This window comes from Urtica dioica, chromosome 4, assembly GCF_054948205.1.
Source record: "Urtica dioica subsp. dioica isolate 48M chromosome 4, U.dioica_male_clone48M_v1_H2, whole genome shotgun sequence".
Classification (NCBI taxonomy): Eukaryota; Viridiplantae; Streptophyta; class Magnoliopsida; order Rosales; family Urticaceae; genus Urtica; species Urtica dioica.
This window is the reverse complement of record NC_142759.1, coordinates 65,117-83,157: the sequence shown is the minus strand read 5'-3', so window position 1 is coordinate 83,157 and position 18,041 is coordinate 65,117. Positions and strand designations below refer to the sequence as shown.

Genomic DNA, 18,041 nt, shown 5'->3' with positions numbered 1-18,041 from the left:
TGACAAAAGCATATCAGAGGCACGACGAACAAGTGTTGTGATAATGCCAAAAATACACATGTACCCAACTTACTGTCTACTCCACTCTAATCATGTATAAACGTTAATATATGTATATATATATACATATACTAATATATATATATATATATATATATATATATATATAAACAATACATCTTGTTGATTGCCGTAAAATAATTAATATATTTTAATTTGAAAAATATATATATATGATATGTCTATAAATATTTATATTTGAAAAAATGAATTTAAAATTTTTTAGAGATATTTTTATTTTTTTGATAAAAAAAATTGGTACGAATGAACATTATTTGTGTTTAGGGTCCAATTTCTTATTTTTTCTTTAGAAAAAAAAACATTGTTAATTATACGGTGTTTTGTGAATATAATATAATATATAAATACATATTGAATACACATTAATATATTGTTTTTGATTCCCCTCGGGTGTTATTTAATTCTATCAGATTGGCTTTTTAAGGTGTATAAGTAGGCAGACGGGAAGGTGTATTAAGAGCAGCATCAACTACTCTCTACAGCAGATAATAATCTTTGTTTGATATTAGTATATATGAGAATGGGTAAAAGAAGTCAAATATGCTTATTGTGTTTTGTGATAATGATGTTTGTGTGGCGCGTAGAAGCAATAAGCAGCAGGAAGGTGATTGTTGGGAAGACGGAGGACGTGAAGTTGCATGGTCATGGGTACGTGGAGTTGCATGGCCCAAATACAATGAAAGATGAGTTGGAGTTTGTGTCTGCGTTCAGACCCACCAATCCGGGACACAGCCCCGGAGTCGGTCACGCCATTCACAACTAATTAACCCACCTTTCTCTGCTACTTATCAATTATATATTCTGCTCCACAGCCTTGTATTCGGATCATCTTCTATCTATGTATACTCTTTATTTATCTGCATATTGTGCAAATCTCTCTCTCTCTCATCCCAGTGACCATTGTCACAAATATATGTCACAACTATGTCGTCACATTAAAACACGCCCTTACCTGTTAATAGTTTGCATGTGCGCTTTAGGTACGTAGTGATACAACACTAAACCAAAACCTACCACACTTTTTCATTTCACTAATAATGTTGCCAACTTACCGCTTTTATATGCGAATAGAGCTCGATAATAATATTATAATTTATGCCATTTTTATATAATAATTAGGATTATTTGACTAATAATCAATGTCGATGTTCTAATTGATTAATCCGTTTAATTATAATTTATAAGTATATTTTCCAGCTACCAATTTGCCGCCTTTAGCACTCAATTTTAAAAACCCTTATTTATGATATGTAACTCACGCCATCTCTATTTTCATTTCACTCAACTTATGTTTTGATTTTTAAACCACTGCAACCAAATTAAATTAAAAATACAGCCGATAAAATAGAATTTTGGCTATACAAAAATAAGAAATTAAATTTTCTTACTATAAAGAACATTTTAATCAGCTTAAAGCTGTACAATTTGTTATTTTTTTAGGATACATAAACATAATCCACCAGTTGATTTTTAATTTTAATATATGATGAATTAAAATTTTAAACTAATAATTTATTTATGATTATAGGTTTAATTTGTACATACGAAAACGTAATTCACAAGGCTAAAATTATACGTGTATCTCATGAATAACGTAAGAGTTGTTTTTTCCCCTTTATTTCGCCGACTCAGTTCTCACTCACCTCAGTATGAATTGAGATGAAGCTGAATAACCCTTTTTGCTAATACCTAATTCATACATGAGATTAATTTTGACAGAATTGCAATCTGGTTAATTCAGCTGCAATGATTGATAATTGCACTCAATTCTCCTACATCATCTCGACACTTTACACCATCACCTTTGTTATCTCAATTTTGAAGTGATAAGAGCGGAATTATTGCTATTAAGAGCTCAACTCATCATTACGGTATATTTTATAGGATTGCCTTTAATCAAATTGAGAATTCAGGCTAAACGAACTTCACTTCTAGACAAATCTTAAAGCATAAATTAACACAAAACAATATCCCTTAGCCGAAATATGATCCTAGAGACAAATAAGAAATTAGCCCCGATAAATGGGTTATATTATCCGTCCATTTTGGACCTCTAAAATGGATTGACGGACCGTTGAAAGTGGACCCAACTCGAGGCCCGCCGTCCAAGCGCGCACGGCCGATCGATCGGCCAAGAGCGTGCAACCGAACAGCTGTCCAGCCAGCTCGAATAGGGCCAGACGGCCGAACAGCCACCAGGCGTGTGGCCGCTTGGCCGATCGGCCGTCAAGCGCATGGCTGCCTGATCGAACAGCCACCAGGCGCACAGATGGTCGGCCGAACGGCTGGCAGGCACATAGCCGGACGGCCACACAATGACAAGCGCTTCTGGACGAGTCCTTCAGACAGAAGAGGAATCTACCGACTCTATAAATAGGGTCCTCGACCTAAGAGCCAAGGTAATCCATTTTTGAGTCTTGAAACGCTGCCGAACCTCTGGGACGCTCGTTTCACTCATCTTTGGCCTCTAAACACCCAAACACCTATTTTTCACCTCAATCTTGCACATGTTGAGCGTCGGAGAAGTAAACAGAGACAACCTATCTGTTTCTCCTTTGTAGTTCACATGTTCTTCTTACTTTCAGGATAACACGAATGGTGTGGGAGATCACACACAGCTAGGGATGAACTCGGGATACCGAGTTCAAGAAAAGCTAGGTTAGAACAATGTAATTAAGATCTTCTGTCTCTATTACACTTGTCAACTCCGAGTCGTGGTTTTCTCTCTCTCTCTCATTAAGAATTTCACATTGAGAGAGAATGATAACTAAGAAAGTTTTATAAGGTCACGACTTACTTCTCTTATAATCAATTAAATTTGAGATGTAAACCTATGATATTTATAAGGTATCATAGTTGAAGAAACTTGAAACGGTATATGATCTAATGCTTGAGATTCGGTCCAAGATGAATGAATAAAAAGAGGATCATCTCATTGTCGATTGATTTTAAGATATGAAATTTTTCATTCTATATAAGAGCGGGCTATCCTGAAAATAACAACCCATAAATAGTCTCACTTGGCTTATTAAATTAGGTCAAATGCTACCAAAGTTGGGTTATCTAACTCGTTTGATAACCTTCTGGAGATCATTTCTGACCATTCTCCTCATACCCCCGGTGCTCATTCGATAAATGCATATTAGTGATATTTCATAACTAATACCAAAAACTAACTTAGTTGGTAAGTACCTCACTCTAAATAAAATGAGAAGATAAGAATAAAAATGAGTGCTATTTACTGCTTATTAATTCATTTGATTATGTAAAATATGGTATGAAAAGTATCAATATTAAACGTACCCCCAGCAAAAATAAATTAAATAAAACCGCTGTAAATGAACATTAAGAAAATGTTTCTTTATATGATACTTCCTTTTCAATAACTTGCTAGCGTTTAATAATAATAATAATAACTAAGCTCCTAAAAGTTTTGTCTAGTCCATTGAAATATAAAAGCATCATCAACTAACTAAAGGAATCTTTTATGTCGCCAACCTGATTATAAAGTACTGATTCTGAAACATAAAAATAATTGTAAAAGAAAAAGACTAAGAGGAGGTAGAGTAAGTTCATAAAAGAGAAATGCGATCGGGGTCCAATACAAGCTGTCATGTCAAGTACTATTAAAATTTAAGTAGAAAATGCCTCCAACCTGTGAGGAAACGCTAGGCCTTTGTCTAATTTAAAATTCGGAGCAGTAATTAAGCTGTGTACTTTGGAATGATGTTGAACTCCGCAATGATAACTTCTTATTTATCAAACCGACCATAATTAAACGTTTTAGTATAGTAGTGTAGCTACTAAAAGTGCTAAAGTGGTCTCGCACACGACAATATAATATTACGTGACAGCATGCATTTTTATTTAGTACGACTGCTTTTAATATAATATAATATGATTTGAGTGCCCAGTTGATTTTCTTCTAATATTAGTCTTTTAGTAGTTGCTTTCAATCAAATCTAAAAATATATAATAATAGTATCATAATATTTACGACTACAATGAATAGACAGACGGCATTCTAAAGAAAGGCACTGAGAGGAGATATCATATTAATAGTGTTCATCAAAATCTTCTTTAAACAGCTTAAGATTGAAGTGTTTAATATCCAATGAGTTTTGAATTCGCATGCATTACAGCTAAGTGCTCATGTTCAAGGAGTAAGATATATTAATCAAGTCCATGCGAGTTAAGATTCTCTGAGAAAAGCAGCAACTATATATATATAGTTCATTCAAGAATAGTGGAGGATTAGTTGTTGGTACGATTTAGAATATTGCAAAAGTATATTCCTTCGTATTGATGCAGCCCTTGAGACGTTTAAAAGGACATTGAATGAAGAAGAATGACCTCATTTCATACACAAGAAAATCTATTTGTGATTCAGAGATCCAGAAAGCGGATCAGAAAAGAAAGATATGAATGTCCGTGCACTTAATTATATTATGATATCAAGCTCTAAGATTACGAAAACTACTAAAGGAAAAGCTGCTAAACTATATATATAGTAGTATATATGTATGCCCTAGCTAATCTCAAACAGCCCTTGAGCATTTTGAAGAGTAAAAGTGACTCTAGCGCTATAATCATAACATCGGCCAATTAGTGTACGGTATTGAGACAATACATATATATAATATATACTAGATGTCAGAGTATATATATATATAGTACATATAGATCTTAGGGGACGGCCCTAAGAGGTTCAGAAAAGCATGAGAAGAAAGACATATAAATCATGAAACAGAATATAGACAAGTAGACAGCTTTATTGGTGAAAGAGGGGTTGGGCTTAAACAGTTGATATAAACCGTCCACTTTCATAAAATACTTTATATTTTTTTACGTAAAATATATGATATATGGCATGGTATGGTCACAGCGATGCGGAATCTTCCCACTGCTGAGGACCCTTGTTTACGTCGCACATGCATTCCCGAATATATTTACTGTACCATATAAGCCATGCACATGCATATATATACCCGCCTCTTTAGGTTTCATTATTCACCATATCAACCACTCTCTCTCTAATCTCTCATAATTAATCTCTCTGATCTCCCTCTCAAGCAAGTAAAGATCCAGAGCTAGTGAAGAGTATGAATCAGGGCAGGAATCTGATGTTGGCGATGATGCTTTTTGTGGTGTTGGTGCTTATAGTACATGTACATGAGGGTGAGGGAAGGCATTTGAAGCTCGACAAGACGAGTACTACTAGGAAGAGCATGAATAGGTCATCAGATGATCATCCATCAATTCAGACCAGCCAAGAGCATGACATTGATGATTTCCGACCAACCGCGCCAGGTCACAGTCCCGGCGTTGGCCATTCAATCCACAATTGATTATTATTAATTGCATTTCCATTTCATATGCATCTCTCTTCTTTTCCGCCTTCACTCTTCTACTAATTGTATATATTTATCCATCGCTTTATATTAATTATCTTCTCTCTCTCTCTCTCTCTCTCTCATTTTTATCCATTTACTATACTACTTATTATCATAACATCAAACGAGATATTGCCTCACCCATACCCAATGGTTTTAAGGATGAAATTTTTAAGAGTATTCTTAAAGATAATCAGGGACTAAAATGAAGATTAGGGATTTAAGTTCTTCCAAATAGAAAGATACGTGGAGATTATGGAATTATTTTTAAGTCATGCTTATGAACATATTTGAAGACGTTTAAAAAAGCAACTTTAAAATATATTTCAAGACATTTATAAAAGACAACTTTAAAATCCAAGATTTTATTTTCAAACTCGTCTTAAAAATGACACAATTATTACATATCTTTTATAATCAATATTTACACGTCTTAAAAACATATACGCACGCATTCGAAGTCATTTTTAAACTGACTCACATACAATTTACTGGAATTGGACGATGCAATCATAATGTATGTAAGAACCCAATCGCTTTTACTATCAGAATATAATAAAAATAAAAAAGAGTACGAATACAAAAACTCAGAACTAAAATGTAACTCTCAAAATCGCATTCCAACAGTCAACATAAATATATAAGGAATACTAAAAACATGTAGTTACACTAGGAAAAAAAAAAGGTCTTTTCATCAAAAAGCATATTGTCTCTGGTTCAACAGTCTCTCGCAAGCTGCGTTCTTCACGGAGATCACACCTTGGTCGGTGAGAGTACTCATGCTCAGAAGCACCTCTTCCTCGGAAGCCTCGCCTCCTTGCCCGAGAACTGTCTTCGCAGCCTCGGATTTCATCTCCATGACGAGCTTCTTGTCTTCCTCCGGCAGAGTCTCCAAAGGCTGCAAATCGGTCTTGTTGCACACAATGACCAGCGGTTTGTTCATGAACAAAGACTTGATGCTGTGGAAAAGCGCAGCCTGCTGAGCGATGGTGTAGCCACAAGACCCCGAGATGTCCAAGAAGAACAGCACCGCGGCTCTCAGATGAGCCAACGCGGTGATACTGCACATCTCGATGATGTTGCGGTCTTCGAACGGATGGTCCAAAATCCCCGGAGTATCGATCACCTGGTACCTCAGGTTCTTGTAATCGGCGTGACCCACGAAGAGCGACTTCGTCGTGAAGGCATAGGGCTGGACGTCCACGTCGGCCCTGGTGATCTTGTTCATGAACGAGCTCTTTCCGACGTTCGGGTGCCCACAGATCAGGATCGTGCGGGTATTCGGGTCGATCGAGGGAAGCCTGGCCATGTGTTGCCGGATCTGCTCCAAGTACGCCAGACTCGGGGCGATCCTCTTGATGACGGTGCACATACGCCCGAGCGCGGAGACTTTCAGGCACTTGCATCGGTAGAGCGAGTCAATGGCGATCTTGGTGATGAGGTTTCGGGCGGTGTTGATCTGCCCCAGGGCGAGCTTGTAGTGGTCGTTGTTGTAGAGGACGTGGAGGAGATCGCCGTAGAAAGGATGGATATCGTGGAGCCGAGGAAACTGGTGGATGATGGTGGAGAGCTTGTCGTAATAGTTGGTCTGCGTGAACCTGACTTTGCGCATGTAAAAACTTCTTGCGTCCCCCTTGTGGATCACTGTCGGAGTCTGGCGTTGGGTCCGAGAGAGTGTGATGTCGATCAAGTCCTTGCCATTTGGGACTACGCTCATCTTCTTCAACTTGTATTGCACCATGGTTGCACATCAAAGACTATGACAGAAATGTGAAAACCCCAAATTAACCCAGAACAAATAAAAAATAACACAAATTATAAAATTACAACGAAGCCTCGGTAATTTCTCATCGCACTAAATTCCAAGCATTTCGAGGTCACCGAGTACTTAATATTCCAAGCCAACCGAGAAGCAAAATTTTTTTTATTAGAAATTAAAAATTATAACGAGAATCATCACGAAGACTAGGTAATTTCTCATCACACTAAACTCCAAGCATTTCGAGATCAACGAGTGCTGAATATTCAACTAATCTAGTACGACTGTGTATCGTTGTGTGTACCGTGGAAGAAAAAGAACACATTTTTGGAACTCGAAAACCTATGAGAATTGTGTAAAACAGTACAAAATAAAAACAACAAATACGAAATAATTATACCATTTAACAATGAAGCTAAACGTGATATATTAACAGTGCGCAGGTGGCACTATCGTCCAACATTACATAGTAGGTGACACTATTAGCCAAGATTACTAAAAAAAAAAAAAGCTAAGCGATAATCAGCTAGGCCTCTAAATCCAATCGCAGAAGAATAAGAAGGAAAAGAGACGTACTTTGTAGGGGCGGGGAGAGAGTTTTCGGCGTTGAAGACGCCTTGCTCTAGGTTATGGAGTTATTAAATAAAACCTCGTATTGTCAGATATTTATATTCACAGCCTGTACTCTTTACGAACGAGCCCCAAAATCCTTTTTATTTATTTTTTTTAAGTTTTGCAGCAAAAGATGAAGAAGTGGCGACATTGAGTTAGGAGCTCTAAATTAACGCACCACTTATGCATCAATATTATGAAGAAAAACTATAAAAAAATATATATCATGAAAAAATTAGGCATATTATTTTTTAATATCTAAATAATTGAGTTATAATTTGAATTGAAAATAATCCTTACTATTTCAAACAATTAATTCTTATTTTTGCTAAAAAAAAAATATCTACTCTTACTTGTTTTTGCCTGTACTTCGTTTGGCAATAAATGAAGAAAAGTGAATGCATGAGAAGATTAGGAGGGACGGAAAACGGGAAAATAAGAGAGAATTAAAAGATATATATGTATGTAGTTTGGTGTGTGAGGGAAGAAAATGTTTTTCTTTTATATTGTTTGGTTTCTTAAGGAAATTGGGAGGGATGAACATGGTTAAATTGTAATAATTAGTCTCTTATCTTTATCTTTAACATATGTTAAATACAATAAATGTAATTTCATAAACTTTACATCTTTTTAGCGAATATTCATTACTTTCTCTCGTACAACTTTTAGGGAGATAAAAAAACAGAGATGAAGCCGTGGTATGTCTTGTCATTTTCTATTGGTGTTTGACCTAATATTGTGGAGTTATTCGATAATGAGCGTGAGCTTAGTTAGCGAGCCAATGGATTTCCCTTTGATACCGAGCATTTGTTTCTCTCTTTCTTCGTCATACTGGCACCAATATCTTTTTTATTTTAACTTTTTTTTTCCTTATTATGTTTATCGAGGTTTATTTTTAAGTTATGGCACGTTTTCTTTGTTTCGAATTGGAGACGGAAAGTCGTCAATCCACTATCTTAGTTTAAGGGTAATGTTAGTTTCAATCTAGTTTGAAGAATTATCTTCTTCAAACTAAACGGACCGCTGTTTGAATCTCTCCATAAATTAATATAAGTATTTTGAAAAAGCCAATAAAATGTTCAAATTTTAGTTGGAAGTGCGCATATATTGCATGATGAAAGAAAGCTCAAGGAAAAAAATTGATGAAAATGTATAATCGAACTTTTTATCCATTACTTTAGTAATCTGTCACACATATTTCTCTCCGTGCCCAAGTATTGTTTCTATACATCTATATATCTCTTGCCTATTTATTTAATTATTTTGTTGGAATAATTTAGAAAATGTATGCACATAGATTTTATCTTTCTTAAAATTTTAATATTAATCAAATAAGAATTAATGTTTGTACAAAATTACCTCGTGAATACAATTTTTTTGCAAATGGTGTGGGTTTTTTTTCTTTTCAAATAGAAATTATACGAAATTATACTAATTGTATATATATTTATCGATCGCTTTATATTAATTATTCTCTCTCTCTCTCTCTCTCTCTCTCATTTTTATCCATTTACAATACTACTTATTATCACAACATCACACGAGATACTGCCTGACCCATACGGCCATACCTGGTATTAAGGATGAAATTTTTAAGAGTATTCTTAAAGATAATCAGGGGCTAAAATGAAGATTAGGGATTTAAGTCCTTCCAAATAGAAATTATAGGGTATTCTCAGCTATTAAACCACGTTGCTCTCACCTAAAAAAGTTCATGGACTTTTAAGTTATTAACCTTGTTGTTTTTGAAATACATGCTATATATGACACGCACGAGTTAACATAGTTTAGTCATGTGACACTAATAAAAAAAAAAAAACAGAATTGATTTTCGGCACGATTAACGACTCAAAACGATCCACTCACGTGTTGACACGTGGTAGTTCGTTGCCACGTGTCAACACGTGAGTGGATCGTTTTGAGTCGTTAATCGTGCCGAATAGCTTTACTCAAATCATAGCACATAGATAACTAAATGAATAGTAATTAAATTGTTAGGTCAAAGACCCTTCCGAATAAATTTAGTTGGCTCATTCAAGAATATTTTATTGAGCAGAGTCTTCATCTTTCACAATAAAAGATTTTGGACTATTAATGTTGTTTTGTGATCAACAATTAGAGACCACGATGATATGATGGCCTAAATATCTAATATATTTGTGTCAAGTTTTGTTTTCCGAGAAATATTTTTAAAAGCGTTCGACGTGGCCAGTGGCGGACCCAGAGGTTAAAACCAGGAGGGGCCAAACAAAATTTTGAAGTAAAAAAAAAAAAAAAAAATTGCCCTAAAATTTTTGGCTGGGGGGGAGGGGGGCAGGCACCCCAAAGGGTCCACCTGGGTCCGCCATTGGACGTGGCGTATGTTACTCTATGTCTTCTTTGAAAAGACGATCGATAACATAATAGGCACTGAAGATCAGACCCCGAGAACCATCGGTGAAGAGCTTACGGACCGATCCTACATCGCTTCCACATAAAATGTCTTTCCCAAATCTCTTTCAGATACATGGCTGAGCCATAAATATGAGCCACATATAGGACAGATACATGGCTGAGCCGCGAGATTGGTCGGGTGGGTTAAGAGAGCATCTCTAATAATTGAACATCGTTTTGATGTGATTTCTACACCAAATAATATAACATAATTTTAACGCCAAACTTATATTTTTTCTCTAATGGTATTACATCATATTTTACACTAAAGAGAATATTCTAATAATATATTTTTAAATTAAGTTTTTTAATTTCATTAGTTAATAGTTATACGTTTAACTATATATATATATAATAATGTAATTATATTTTATTTATTAATTATCTGCGAATTTAGTATAAATTAATAATAAATTATTTAATTTTTTAAAAAAGTAATTTTTATTTAATTTTATTATTAACTTAAAATTTTAATCACTAAAAAATGAAATCTTTATGCTAATAAATTTTGTAAGTCAATGTAATTATTCGTTAATGAAGCTTTTTTTAATAAATTACTAATTAGTTGATATCAATTTTATAAGTTAACGAAATTTATTTATAAGTTATTAATTAATGAATTTTATAAGTAAATTTCATGAATTTTGTTACTCATGTATATTAGTTTAGTTAAGTAAATAGATTAATTGTTAATGTTATATGAATATGTTAGTTAATTAGATTAGGTTAATATGTTAGTTTGTGCTAATTGAGTTAATATGAGCAATTAAAATTAAATATAATTTGCAAATATTAATATTGAGCAATAAAAAAAAAACAAAATAATATTTTAAATATGGCCTAAGATGTGACACGTCATGGTTTAAAATATCGCTTCTAAAAATTAGAAGCGAAGTAAACTTTTAGAAGCGATATTGTCGCTTATAAAGTAGCTTCTAATAGAATTTTAAAAGCGACTTTTAGACTTTTAAAAGTGATTTTTATTGGTCTTAAAACCACTTTCTCCTAGTGTACTTGCTACTCTTAGCCAAAAAGTAAGAAGACATGTTTATAGTGATTAGTGTCTAAATAATCGTATAGTCTTATTTATAATGATATATATATATATATATATATATATATATATATATATATATATATATATATATATAAAACCAGTTAATATCATTCGACCAACAATGAATCGCTGATCTCTTCCAATTAGAGCGATACCAATCCAAAAAATGCTATGAGCTGAGCCAGGGGCATTGCCAATGACCTTGAGTTGAGCTTGCTGGATCCTATATATCATCTACAATGAACTCGAGATCAAGATCAAGGATTCTTAAAAATAATATTATTATGTTTAAATAGTGTTAGGAATTTGCGGAACTATCAAACACAAATGATCGGCCAAACACACATCGACGGATATACTTTGAGCAGAATAGAACGATACAATAAATTTTTTCTCGTGCTTCACTGTAAAACACAGCTACATGCACGTTGAACTCCTGTGGTGGAACACGCTCACTAGTATCAGTAAATCTCACTCTCAAACTTCAATTTCTCAGTACAACCAATAACACTGAAAGAAAGATACAACAAAATTAATCTGTAATCAAGAACACTCAAGATCATTCAACCGTGACTCGAAACCTCTCACCGCTCAAGAAGAAGACTAAAGAAGATTATGTCTTCATTGATCGATGATGGCCTTTATGTGTGTGACACCCTTGGTGCTTTAATCCTGACCGTCAGTCTTCATCAACCATCAACGACTCAGAATTGCGGCACATGAAACGACTCAACAAGTGTCATTATCGGACGACACTCCAAGGCTTGTCGTTTCTCCACCTGCAGCCCAACTCGCTTACTGGTTGTCTCCAACTACGTCGGAATGTAGCATTTGGGCTTCACAATTCCAACCAATAGTGTTTTTTTTTTATTTTTTATTTTTTTATTTACTTATAGTGCAAGAAAACTACTTTGATGACCCCAACAATATTTTGCATGTCATACCATAAGTTGCCATTAATAAAACGCTTAAATTTTTCAAATTAATAATGAGATAAAGTTGGGCGTAGAAAAATAGTGTAAGGATAAAATAGATAAAAAGAAAATAAAAATGGTGTGATTCATATGACTATTTGATTAAAAAGTGAGTAACGTCAACTATTTTGTAAAATGATAGTTTGATAAAAATATTTGACATGAATCAATTAAAATTGAACTTAAATTTTGTAATTAATGGATATATTTTGACATTTACAAGTGAATGTAATGATAAAATATATGTTTACATTAATACGAACTTCTGGTATTTTCTTATCACTTAGTTATTCTATAATCATAATATTTAAACTGTATGTTTATTCAATAGAAATCTTGTAACGATAATCAAATTAACATTATTTTTCTTTTTTATGTAGGATTACAGTGATTTTTTTTTTTTTTTTTTTTTAAAATAGAAATCAGATTGGGTGTTTTAATATCCATTTGAATGAAATGTAAAGGGAATAGGGCGTAAATTGAAATTAAGACAAGAAATAATGAAAACATGTGTGAAGTGAGAAAGGCGAGAGATTAGGATTTAGACTATCTCTCATTCGCTGCCTACTATACTAGTTCCGCTGGTCTCTCTCGCAACTCAAATTTTATAAAAGAAAAAAAGAAAAGCAAGAAGTCCGAAACCCTCGTAATCACAATCGGAACTCTCTCATGTTTGTCTCTCTTCCTCACAAATGGCGTTCCGAGCCCTCACACCCATAGCTTCCATCAACTCGTTTCTCTTCGGACTCAGGTATCGCTCTTTTCGGTCGATGCTTCTTCAAAACTTTTGATTTTCTTTTTCCCACAATTCCGATTATCGAAACTTCTGCGGTGTTTGAGTTCGATATTCATTTCTGTCTCTTTGCGACTCGATAGACTGAGTGTTGTTATGTTTGTATATATATATATATATATATATATATATATATATATATATATAGTTCTGTATTAGTATTTTGACTTTTGATGTTGCGGAGTTGTGTATTTTGCGACTTGTTAATATTAGTGTCTATTCTGGTAGTTAGCAGTGCCGAAAATCTTGGTTCTTCGTTTCCGTTTCTGTGAATGTTTGGTCACATAAATAGATAGTAGACAGTATTAAGGATATTCTTAGGCCATTAAAGCATGGATTTTGGTTATGCTGTTATGTGTGTGTCACTGCAAATCCCATTATCTCTCTGTTTCTTTTCTTTTCCATTTACGATATTTTTTTTTTGAGAAATGAAAGTAAATTTGAGATCGTGTCTGTAAAAATATGGAGTGTATTTATGTACTTGGTTTTGTGTTTTCTTTCTCCCAGGGGATTTCTTGATGGACTCAAATTCTTGTTTTTTATTATGGTTCTCTCGTGCGTGACGTTTAGCCTCGTAACACGCGAGCCGTGTTCCATAGACGGCGAACAGGAGTCCCATGGTTTGAGTTTCTCTGGAGATAATTCTAATACCGTATTCCCGGTCTTTGATTCAGAGTATGGAAAGTCAAATCTTGATACCACATGCGTCGATTCTCGTGCCTTTTGCTTCCCTTCAACTCTGCCAGGTTTAATCTCCGAAGACTCTGATACCGAGTTTGACAGTTGGATAGGTGTAGCATCGGAGGAAGGGAGCGAGAGTCAGAGTAACAAAACGTGGTCTTTGGATTACGGGGTGGTCAATGGGGTTGTTTCTTGCTCAATGGGGTTGAGAGAGCAGAGTGAGAGTGGTTCATGTTCGGTTGATGAGAAGGAAGAAACGGTGCCGGAGATAAACCATTCTTCACGTCATGTAGAAATATACCCTCAACTACTGGACTGGGGCCGCAACTACAGATACACTCCTTCCGTAGCTTTCTTGAGCATCGCAAACACGTGCAACGATCGCGTTTTGCATGTGTACGAACCCTTCAGCACCGATTCGCAGTTCTACCCTTGTAATTTCACCCAAGCTTCTGTGGGCCCCGGTGAAACGATATCGATATGTTTTGTTTTCTTACCGACGTCGTTTGGTTCGTTATCAGCGCGCCTTGTTTTGCAAACAAGTAATGGCGGGTTCGTAATTCAGGCTAAAGGGTACGCCGTCGAGTCCCCTTACGGAATATATCCGCTTGTAGGTCACACTCCTTTGTCGGGATTCCTTGCTAGAAGGTGGAACTGGAATTTGTCTCTGTCTAATTCCTTTCATGAAACCCTCTTTGTCGAGGAAATAAGTGCATGGTTATCTGTATCTATCAGCCACAGTTCAGTTGACACAGAAGCAATTTGTAGTTGTAGAAAATTTCAAGACTCAAAGGAGCTTGATTCTTCAGGCATTGAAGAGCAGCTTGTTGTGAGAAATGGCCAATTCGGTTCACCCCTTATTGGGATGAGACCCGGTAAGAACTGGGAGATCGGTCCAAACAGCACCGAGACCATCATGGAGGTGGACTTCTCCGTTGAGTCAAAAGGAAAAGTCAACGGCGCATTTTGCATGAAATTGTCTAGATCGTCACGAGAAGAATCCGACACGGTAGTGGTTCTTCCTCTAAAAGCAGAACTCGATGGCAAAGCGGTGCTACGCGGCGTTTCAGAATCGATTTCAGTGTCTCTGGAGGAGTTATATCATTATGATGCTGAGGAAGCTGCTGTGGCGATCTCCATAAGAAACGATGCTCCGTACCTTTTGAGTGTTGTTAAGTTCACTGAGGTTGCTAATACGAAGCCCTTGCAGATCATATACATGGAAAGGTTGCTTCTTTACCCTGAGAGTGACACACAAGTCGCTGTTGCTTCTTGTAGCGATGTGCCTATTTCTGAGCCCACAATGCTTGGAAACTGCAAAATAGTTGTACTGACAAATGATTCAACTAGCCCTCAGATTGAAGTTAGTTGCCAGGAAATCATTCAAATGTGTTTAAGGCATACTTGGGTTGGACATAAGCATCGGGGAACAGTGTCTGCGGACATTCCATTACCGATTAAGGTTTGCCTATTCTTACTCCCAACACATAAGTCTTCTCCAACTTGCATCTTTTGTTTCCTCTGACCAATTTAGTTATTTTCTTTCCTCCTTAATGGGTTAACAGTTTATTGAAATGTATTCTAACCGAAATCAGAGATATATTTGTTATGTTTTTATATATAATGAAAACATCATGTACATGTTAGATATGAAAAAAAAGGTATTTTAGCTGTAAAGGTGCAGAACTTTTGATGACTTAGCACCTAGGTCCCTAACTGAAGAATGCTTGACCTTTTATTCTGAAAATTTTATAAAAGTAGAAAATCCATACAAAATACTGATTTGCAGGGATTTTCTACTTTTATTGATTTGCACTGTTATGATGTGCTCACGTGTCACTTATGATGTGGCCTCTGTCATTTACTTTCACTGTATTCTTTGCTTACGTTGTAATCGTACGTGTAATGAGTATATATACTCTGTAAACACTTAAGGATTTTAATCAAATCATTTCCTCCATCTTGCGTCTTCTTCTTTTCTCTTAAAGCTCTCCATCTGAGCTCAGAGCTTTTCATGCACTAACAGTAAGAACTTCAGGCAATGTTTTAATGGCTGGGCTAAAAACTTCCATTTCCTTGTTATAACTTTGATTTTTAATTATTGGGGCCACTTGATATGCGCTAATATCAAGGCTTGTTTTCTCTCGGTTCCCTAATGAACAAATAAAATATATAAATGACACACCTCAAGCATGTACGCAAGAGTGAGAGAACACCCTGTAGATAACAGAAGTGAAGCTTGTGTAGATAGTGGACGCCTTTAACACAACTCAAACTGGGCAAATGAGTAATTGAAGAAATGACATATTGCTCAATAAAAAATTTAGATTTTTTGCTAGTAGAGAAGAGAGATAAGGTTGTTGTGAATCACATGTTTTAGTCTTGTTAGTATGAATTGTTTTGTTGTTACAAATTAATTTATCTTCATGCTTAGTTATATAGGCTTCCCACAAATTTGTCATTCAGTCATATATTGTCAGTATGAATCAGTATAAGAGTCTGTAGAGATTAAATTTTTGCTTACGCTTTCTTGAACTGATTTATTGACAGGCGGTGGAGAGATCGAAGGCAGACGAATTAGTCCTAGAAAACTGGAAATCCCAGGGCACTAAACATGGTTTGTCTGTTGTTGATGGCGATGAGCTTGTGTTCCCAATGGTTGAGGTTGGTAGTCAGAAATCTGAGTGGATACATGTGAAGAATCCGAGCGAAAAGCCTGTGATTATGCAGCTGATATTGAACTCGGGGGAGATGATTGAGAAGTGCAAGGGCACGAATGGTATTCTAGAGCCTCGTAGCATGGAGTCGGTAAGCCCAAGTCGGTACGGGTTCTCGATTGCGGACACGGGTTTGACGGAGGCGTATGTTCAGGCGCATGAGAGTGCGGTGTTGGGGCCGATCCTGTTCCGTCCTTCGGCTCGCTGCGAGTGGACAACTTGGGCTCTGCTGCGCAACAATCTGTCTGGGGTGGAGTGGATATCTGTCAAGGGGGTGGGGGCCTCGGTTTCGATGGTTGTGCACCAAGGTTCGGAGGCGGTTCGGAGCATAGAGTTCAACGTATCGTCGGCGTGTTGGGAGCCGGTGTCGAAAGAGGTTTACGCGAACAACACGGGGGACTTGCCGGTGGAGGTGCGCAGAATCAAAGTGTCGGGAAGAGATTGCGGGGTCGATGGTTTCGAGGTAGACAGGTGCGGTGGATTTTGTATCGCACCGGGAGAGTCGCGGAAAGTTGTGGTGTCGTACCGCACGCAGTACTGGAGGCGCGTGGTGCAGCGAGATCTGGAGCTGGTGCTGCCTTCGGGCATTGTGGTGGTGCCCATGAAGGCGGTTGTGTCCCTGCATGTGATGGGCGTGTGCAGGAGGCCCGTCTTGTGGCCTCGCGTGATCGTGATTGCGCTGCCCTTGCTCTTGCTGCTGCTCCTCTTTTGCTTCCTCGCCCGTTCGACGCCGCAATCCCAATCGGAATCAGAGAGCAATGCTTTGGAAGAGAGCGAGAGCACAGAGCACAGAGAAAAGGAGGGAAGGCAGAGGAGGAAGAAGAAGAAGAATAAGAAGGGTAAGTTGTTGGCAGCAGAGAGCAGCGGGAATTCAACGCCGCCGTCGTCTCCGTCGTCGCCTCTCACATTGACCTCAACTCCTCGCATTGGCTCCAGCAACCTCTGCCCCTTGGACGCAATATATTATGATATCTGGGCTGATCATTTCCCGACCATTCGATTCATAATGAACTCTCATGATTCTGATACCTTCTTTGTCAACACCCCTCACTCCCTCTTCGCCAATACTTGACCCTATTCAATAAAAATGCATTCGCAATTACTCTCTCAATAACCTTGCATACCTTCTATTAAATAACACAAATAAGCTCTAACTTTTTAACTTGTTCATTTGTTAAATGTCTAATACAATCCATTCATTACTCAATATTCATGTAAAATTGAAATACCTAGAGGAACTTAGTTAGGGTAGGTAGAGAGAGGTTAGAAACGGAAAAGAGAAAACAGTATCGTTGACATTAAGCAGCAGCCTTCCTAAATGGAGCTCAAGATTCCATCCAATTGCACATATTATTTTCTAAAGATACATTATCTTATCATCTCTGACTAATCTTAGCCGTTTAATATTAAATTTTGGAAATAAACGGTTTTGATTGATGCATCTTTCCCTCTCTGCGCGCGCCCCTTCCCTACGGACACTGTCTAGAGAATTTCATTCGTTTATATTGACCAAATTACCCCTGCCTTATATCTAATTAGCA

At 36.5% G+C, this 18,041-nt stretch overlaps 1 protein-coding gene and 1 pseudogene across 1 annotated transcript; one reads left to right on the top strand and one right to left on the bottom strand.

The window, feature by feature from the left end:
- Positions 1-6,168: 6,168 nt before the first annotated feature.
- LOC149398886 (nucleolar GTP-binding protein 1 pseudogene) lies at positions 6,169-7,215 on the bottom strand (annotated as a pseudogene).
- A 5,576-nt stretch (positions 7,216-12,791) lies between these two features.
- LOC149398885 (uncharacterized) lies at positions 12,792-17,995 on the top strand. The gene is made up of 3 exons (XM_089611702.1): positions 12,792-13,060; positions 13,610-15,245; positions 16,334-17,995. The coding sequence occupies exons 1-3, from the start codon at positions 13,002-13,004 to the stop codon at positions 17,570-17,572; spliced, it is 2,934 nt and encodes a 977-aa protein (XP_089467828.1). The 5' UTR covers positions 12,792-13,001; the 3' UTR covers positions 17,573-17,995.
- Positions 17,996-18,041: the final 46 nt, after the last annotated feature.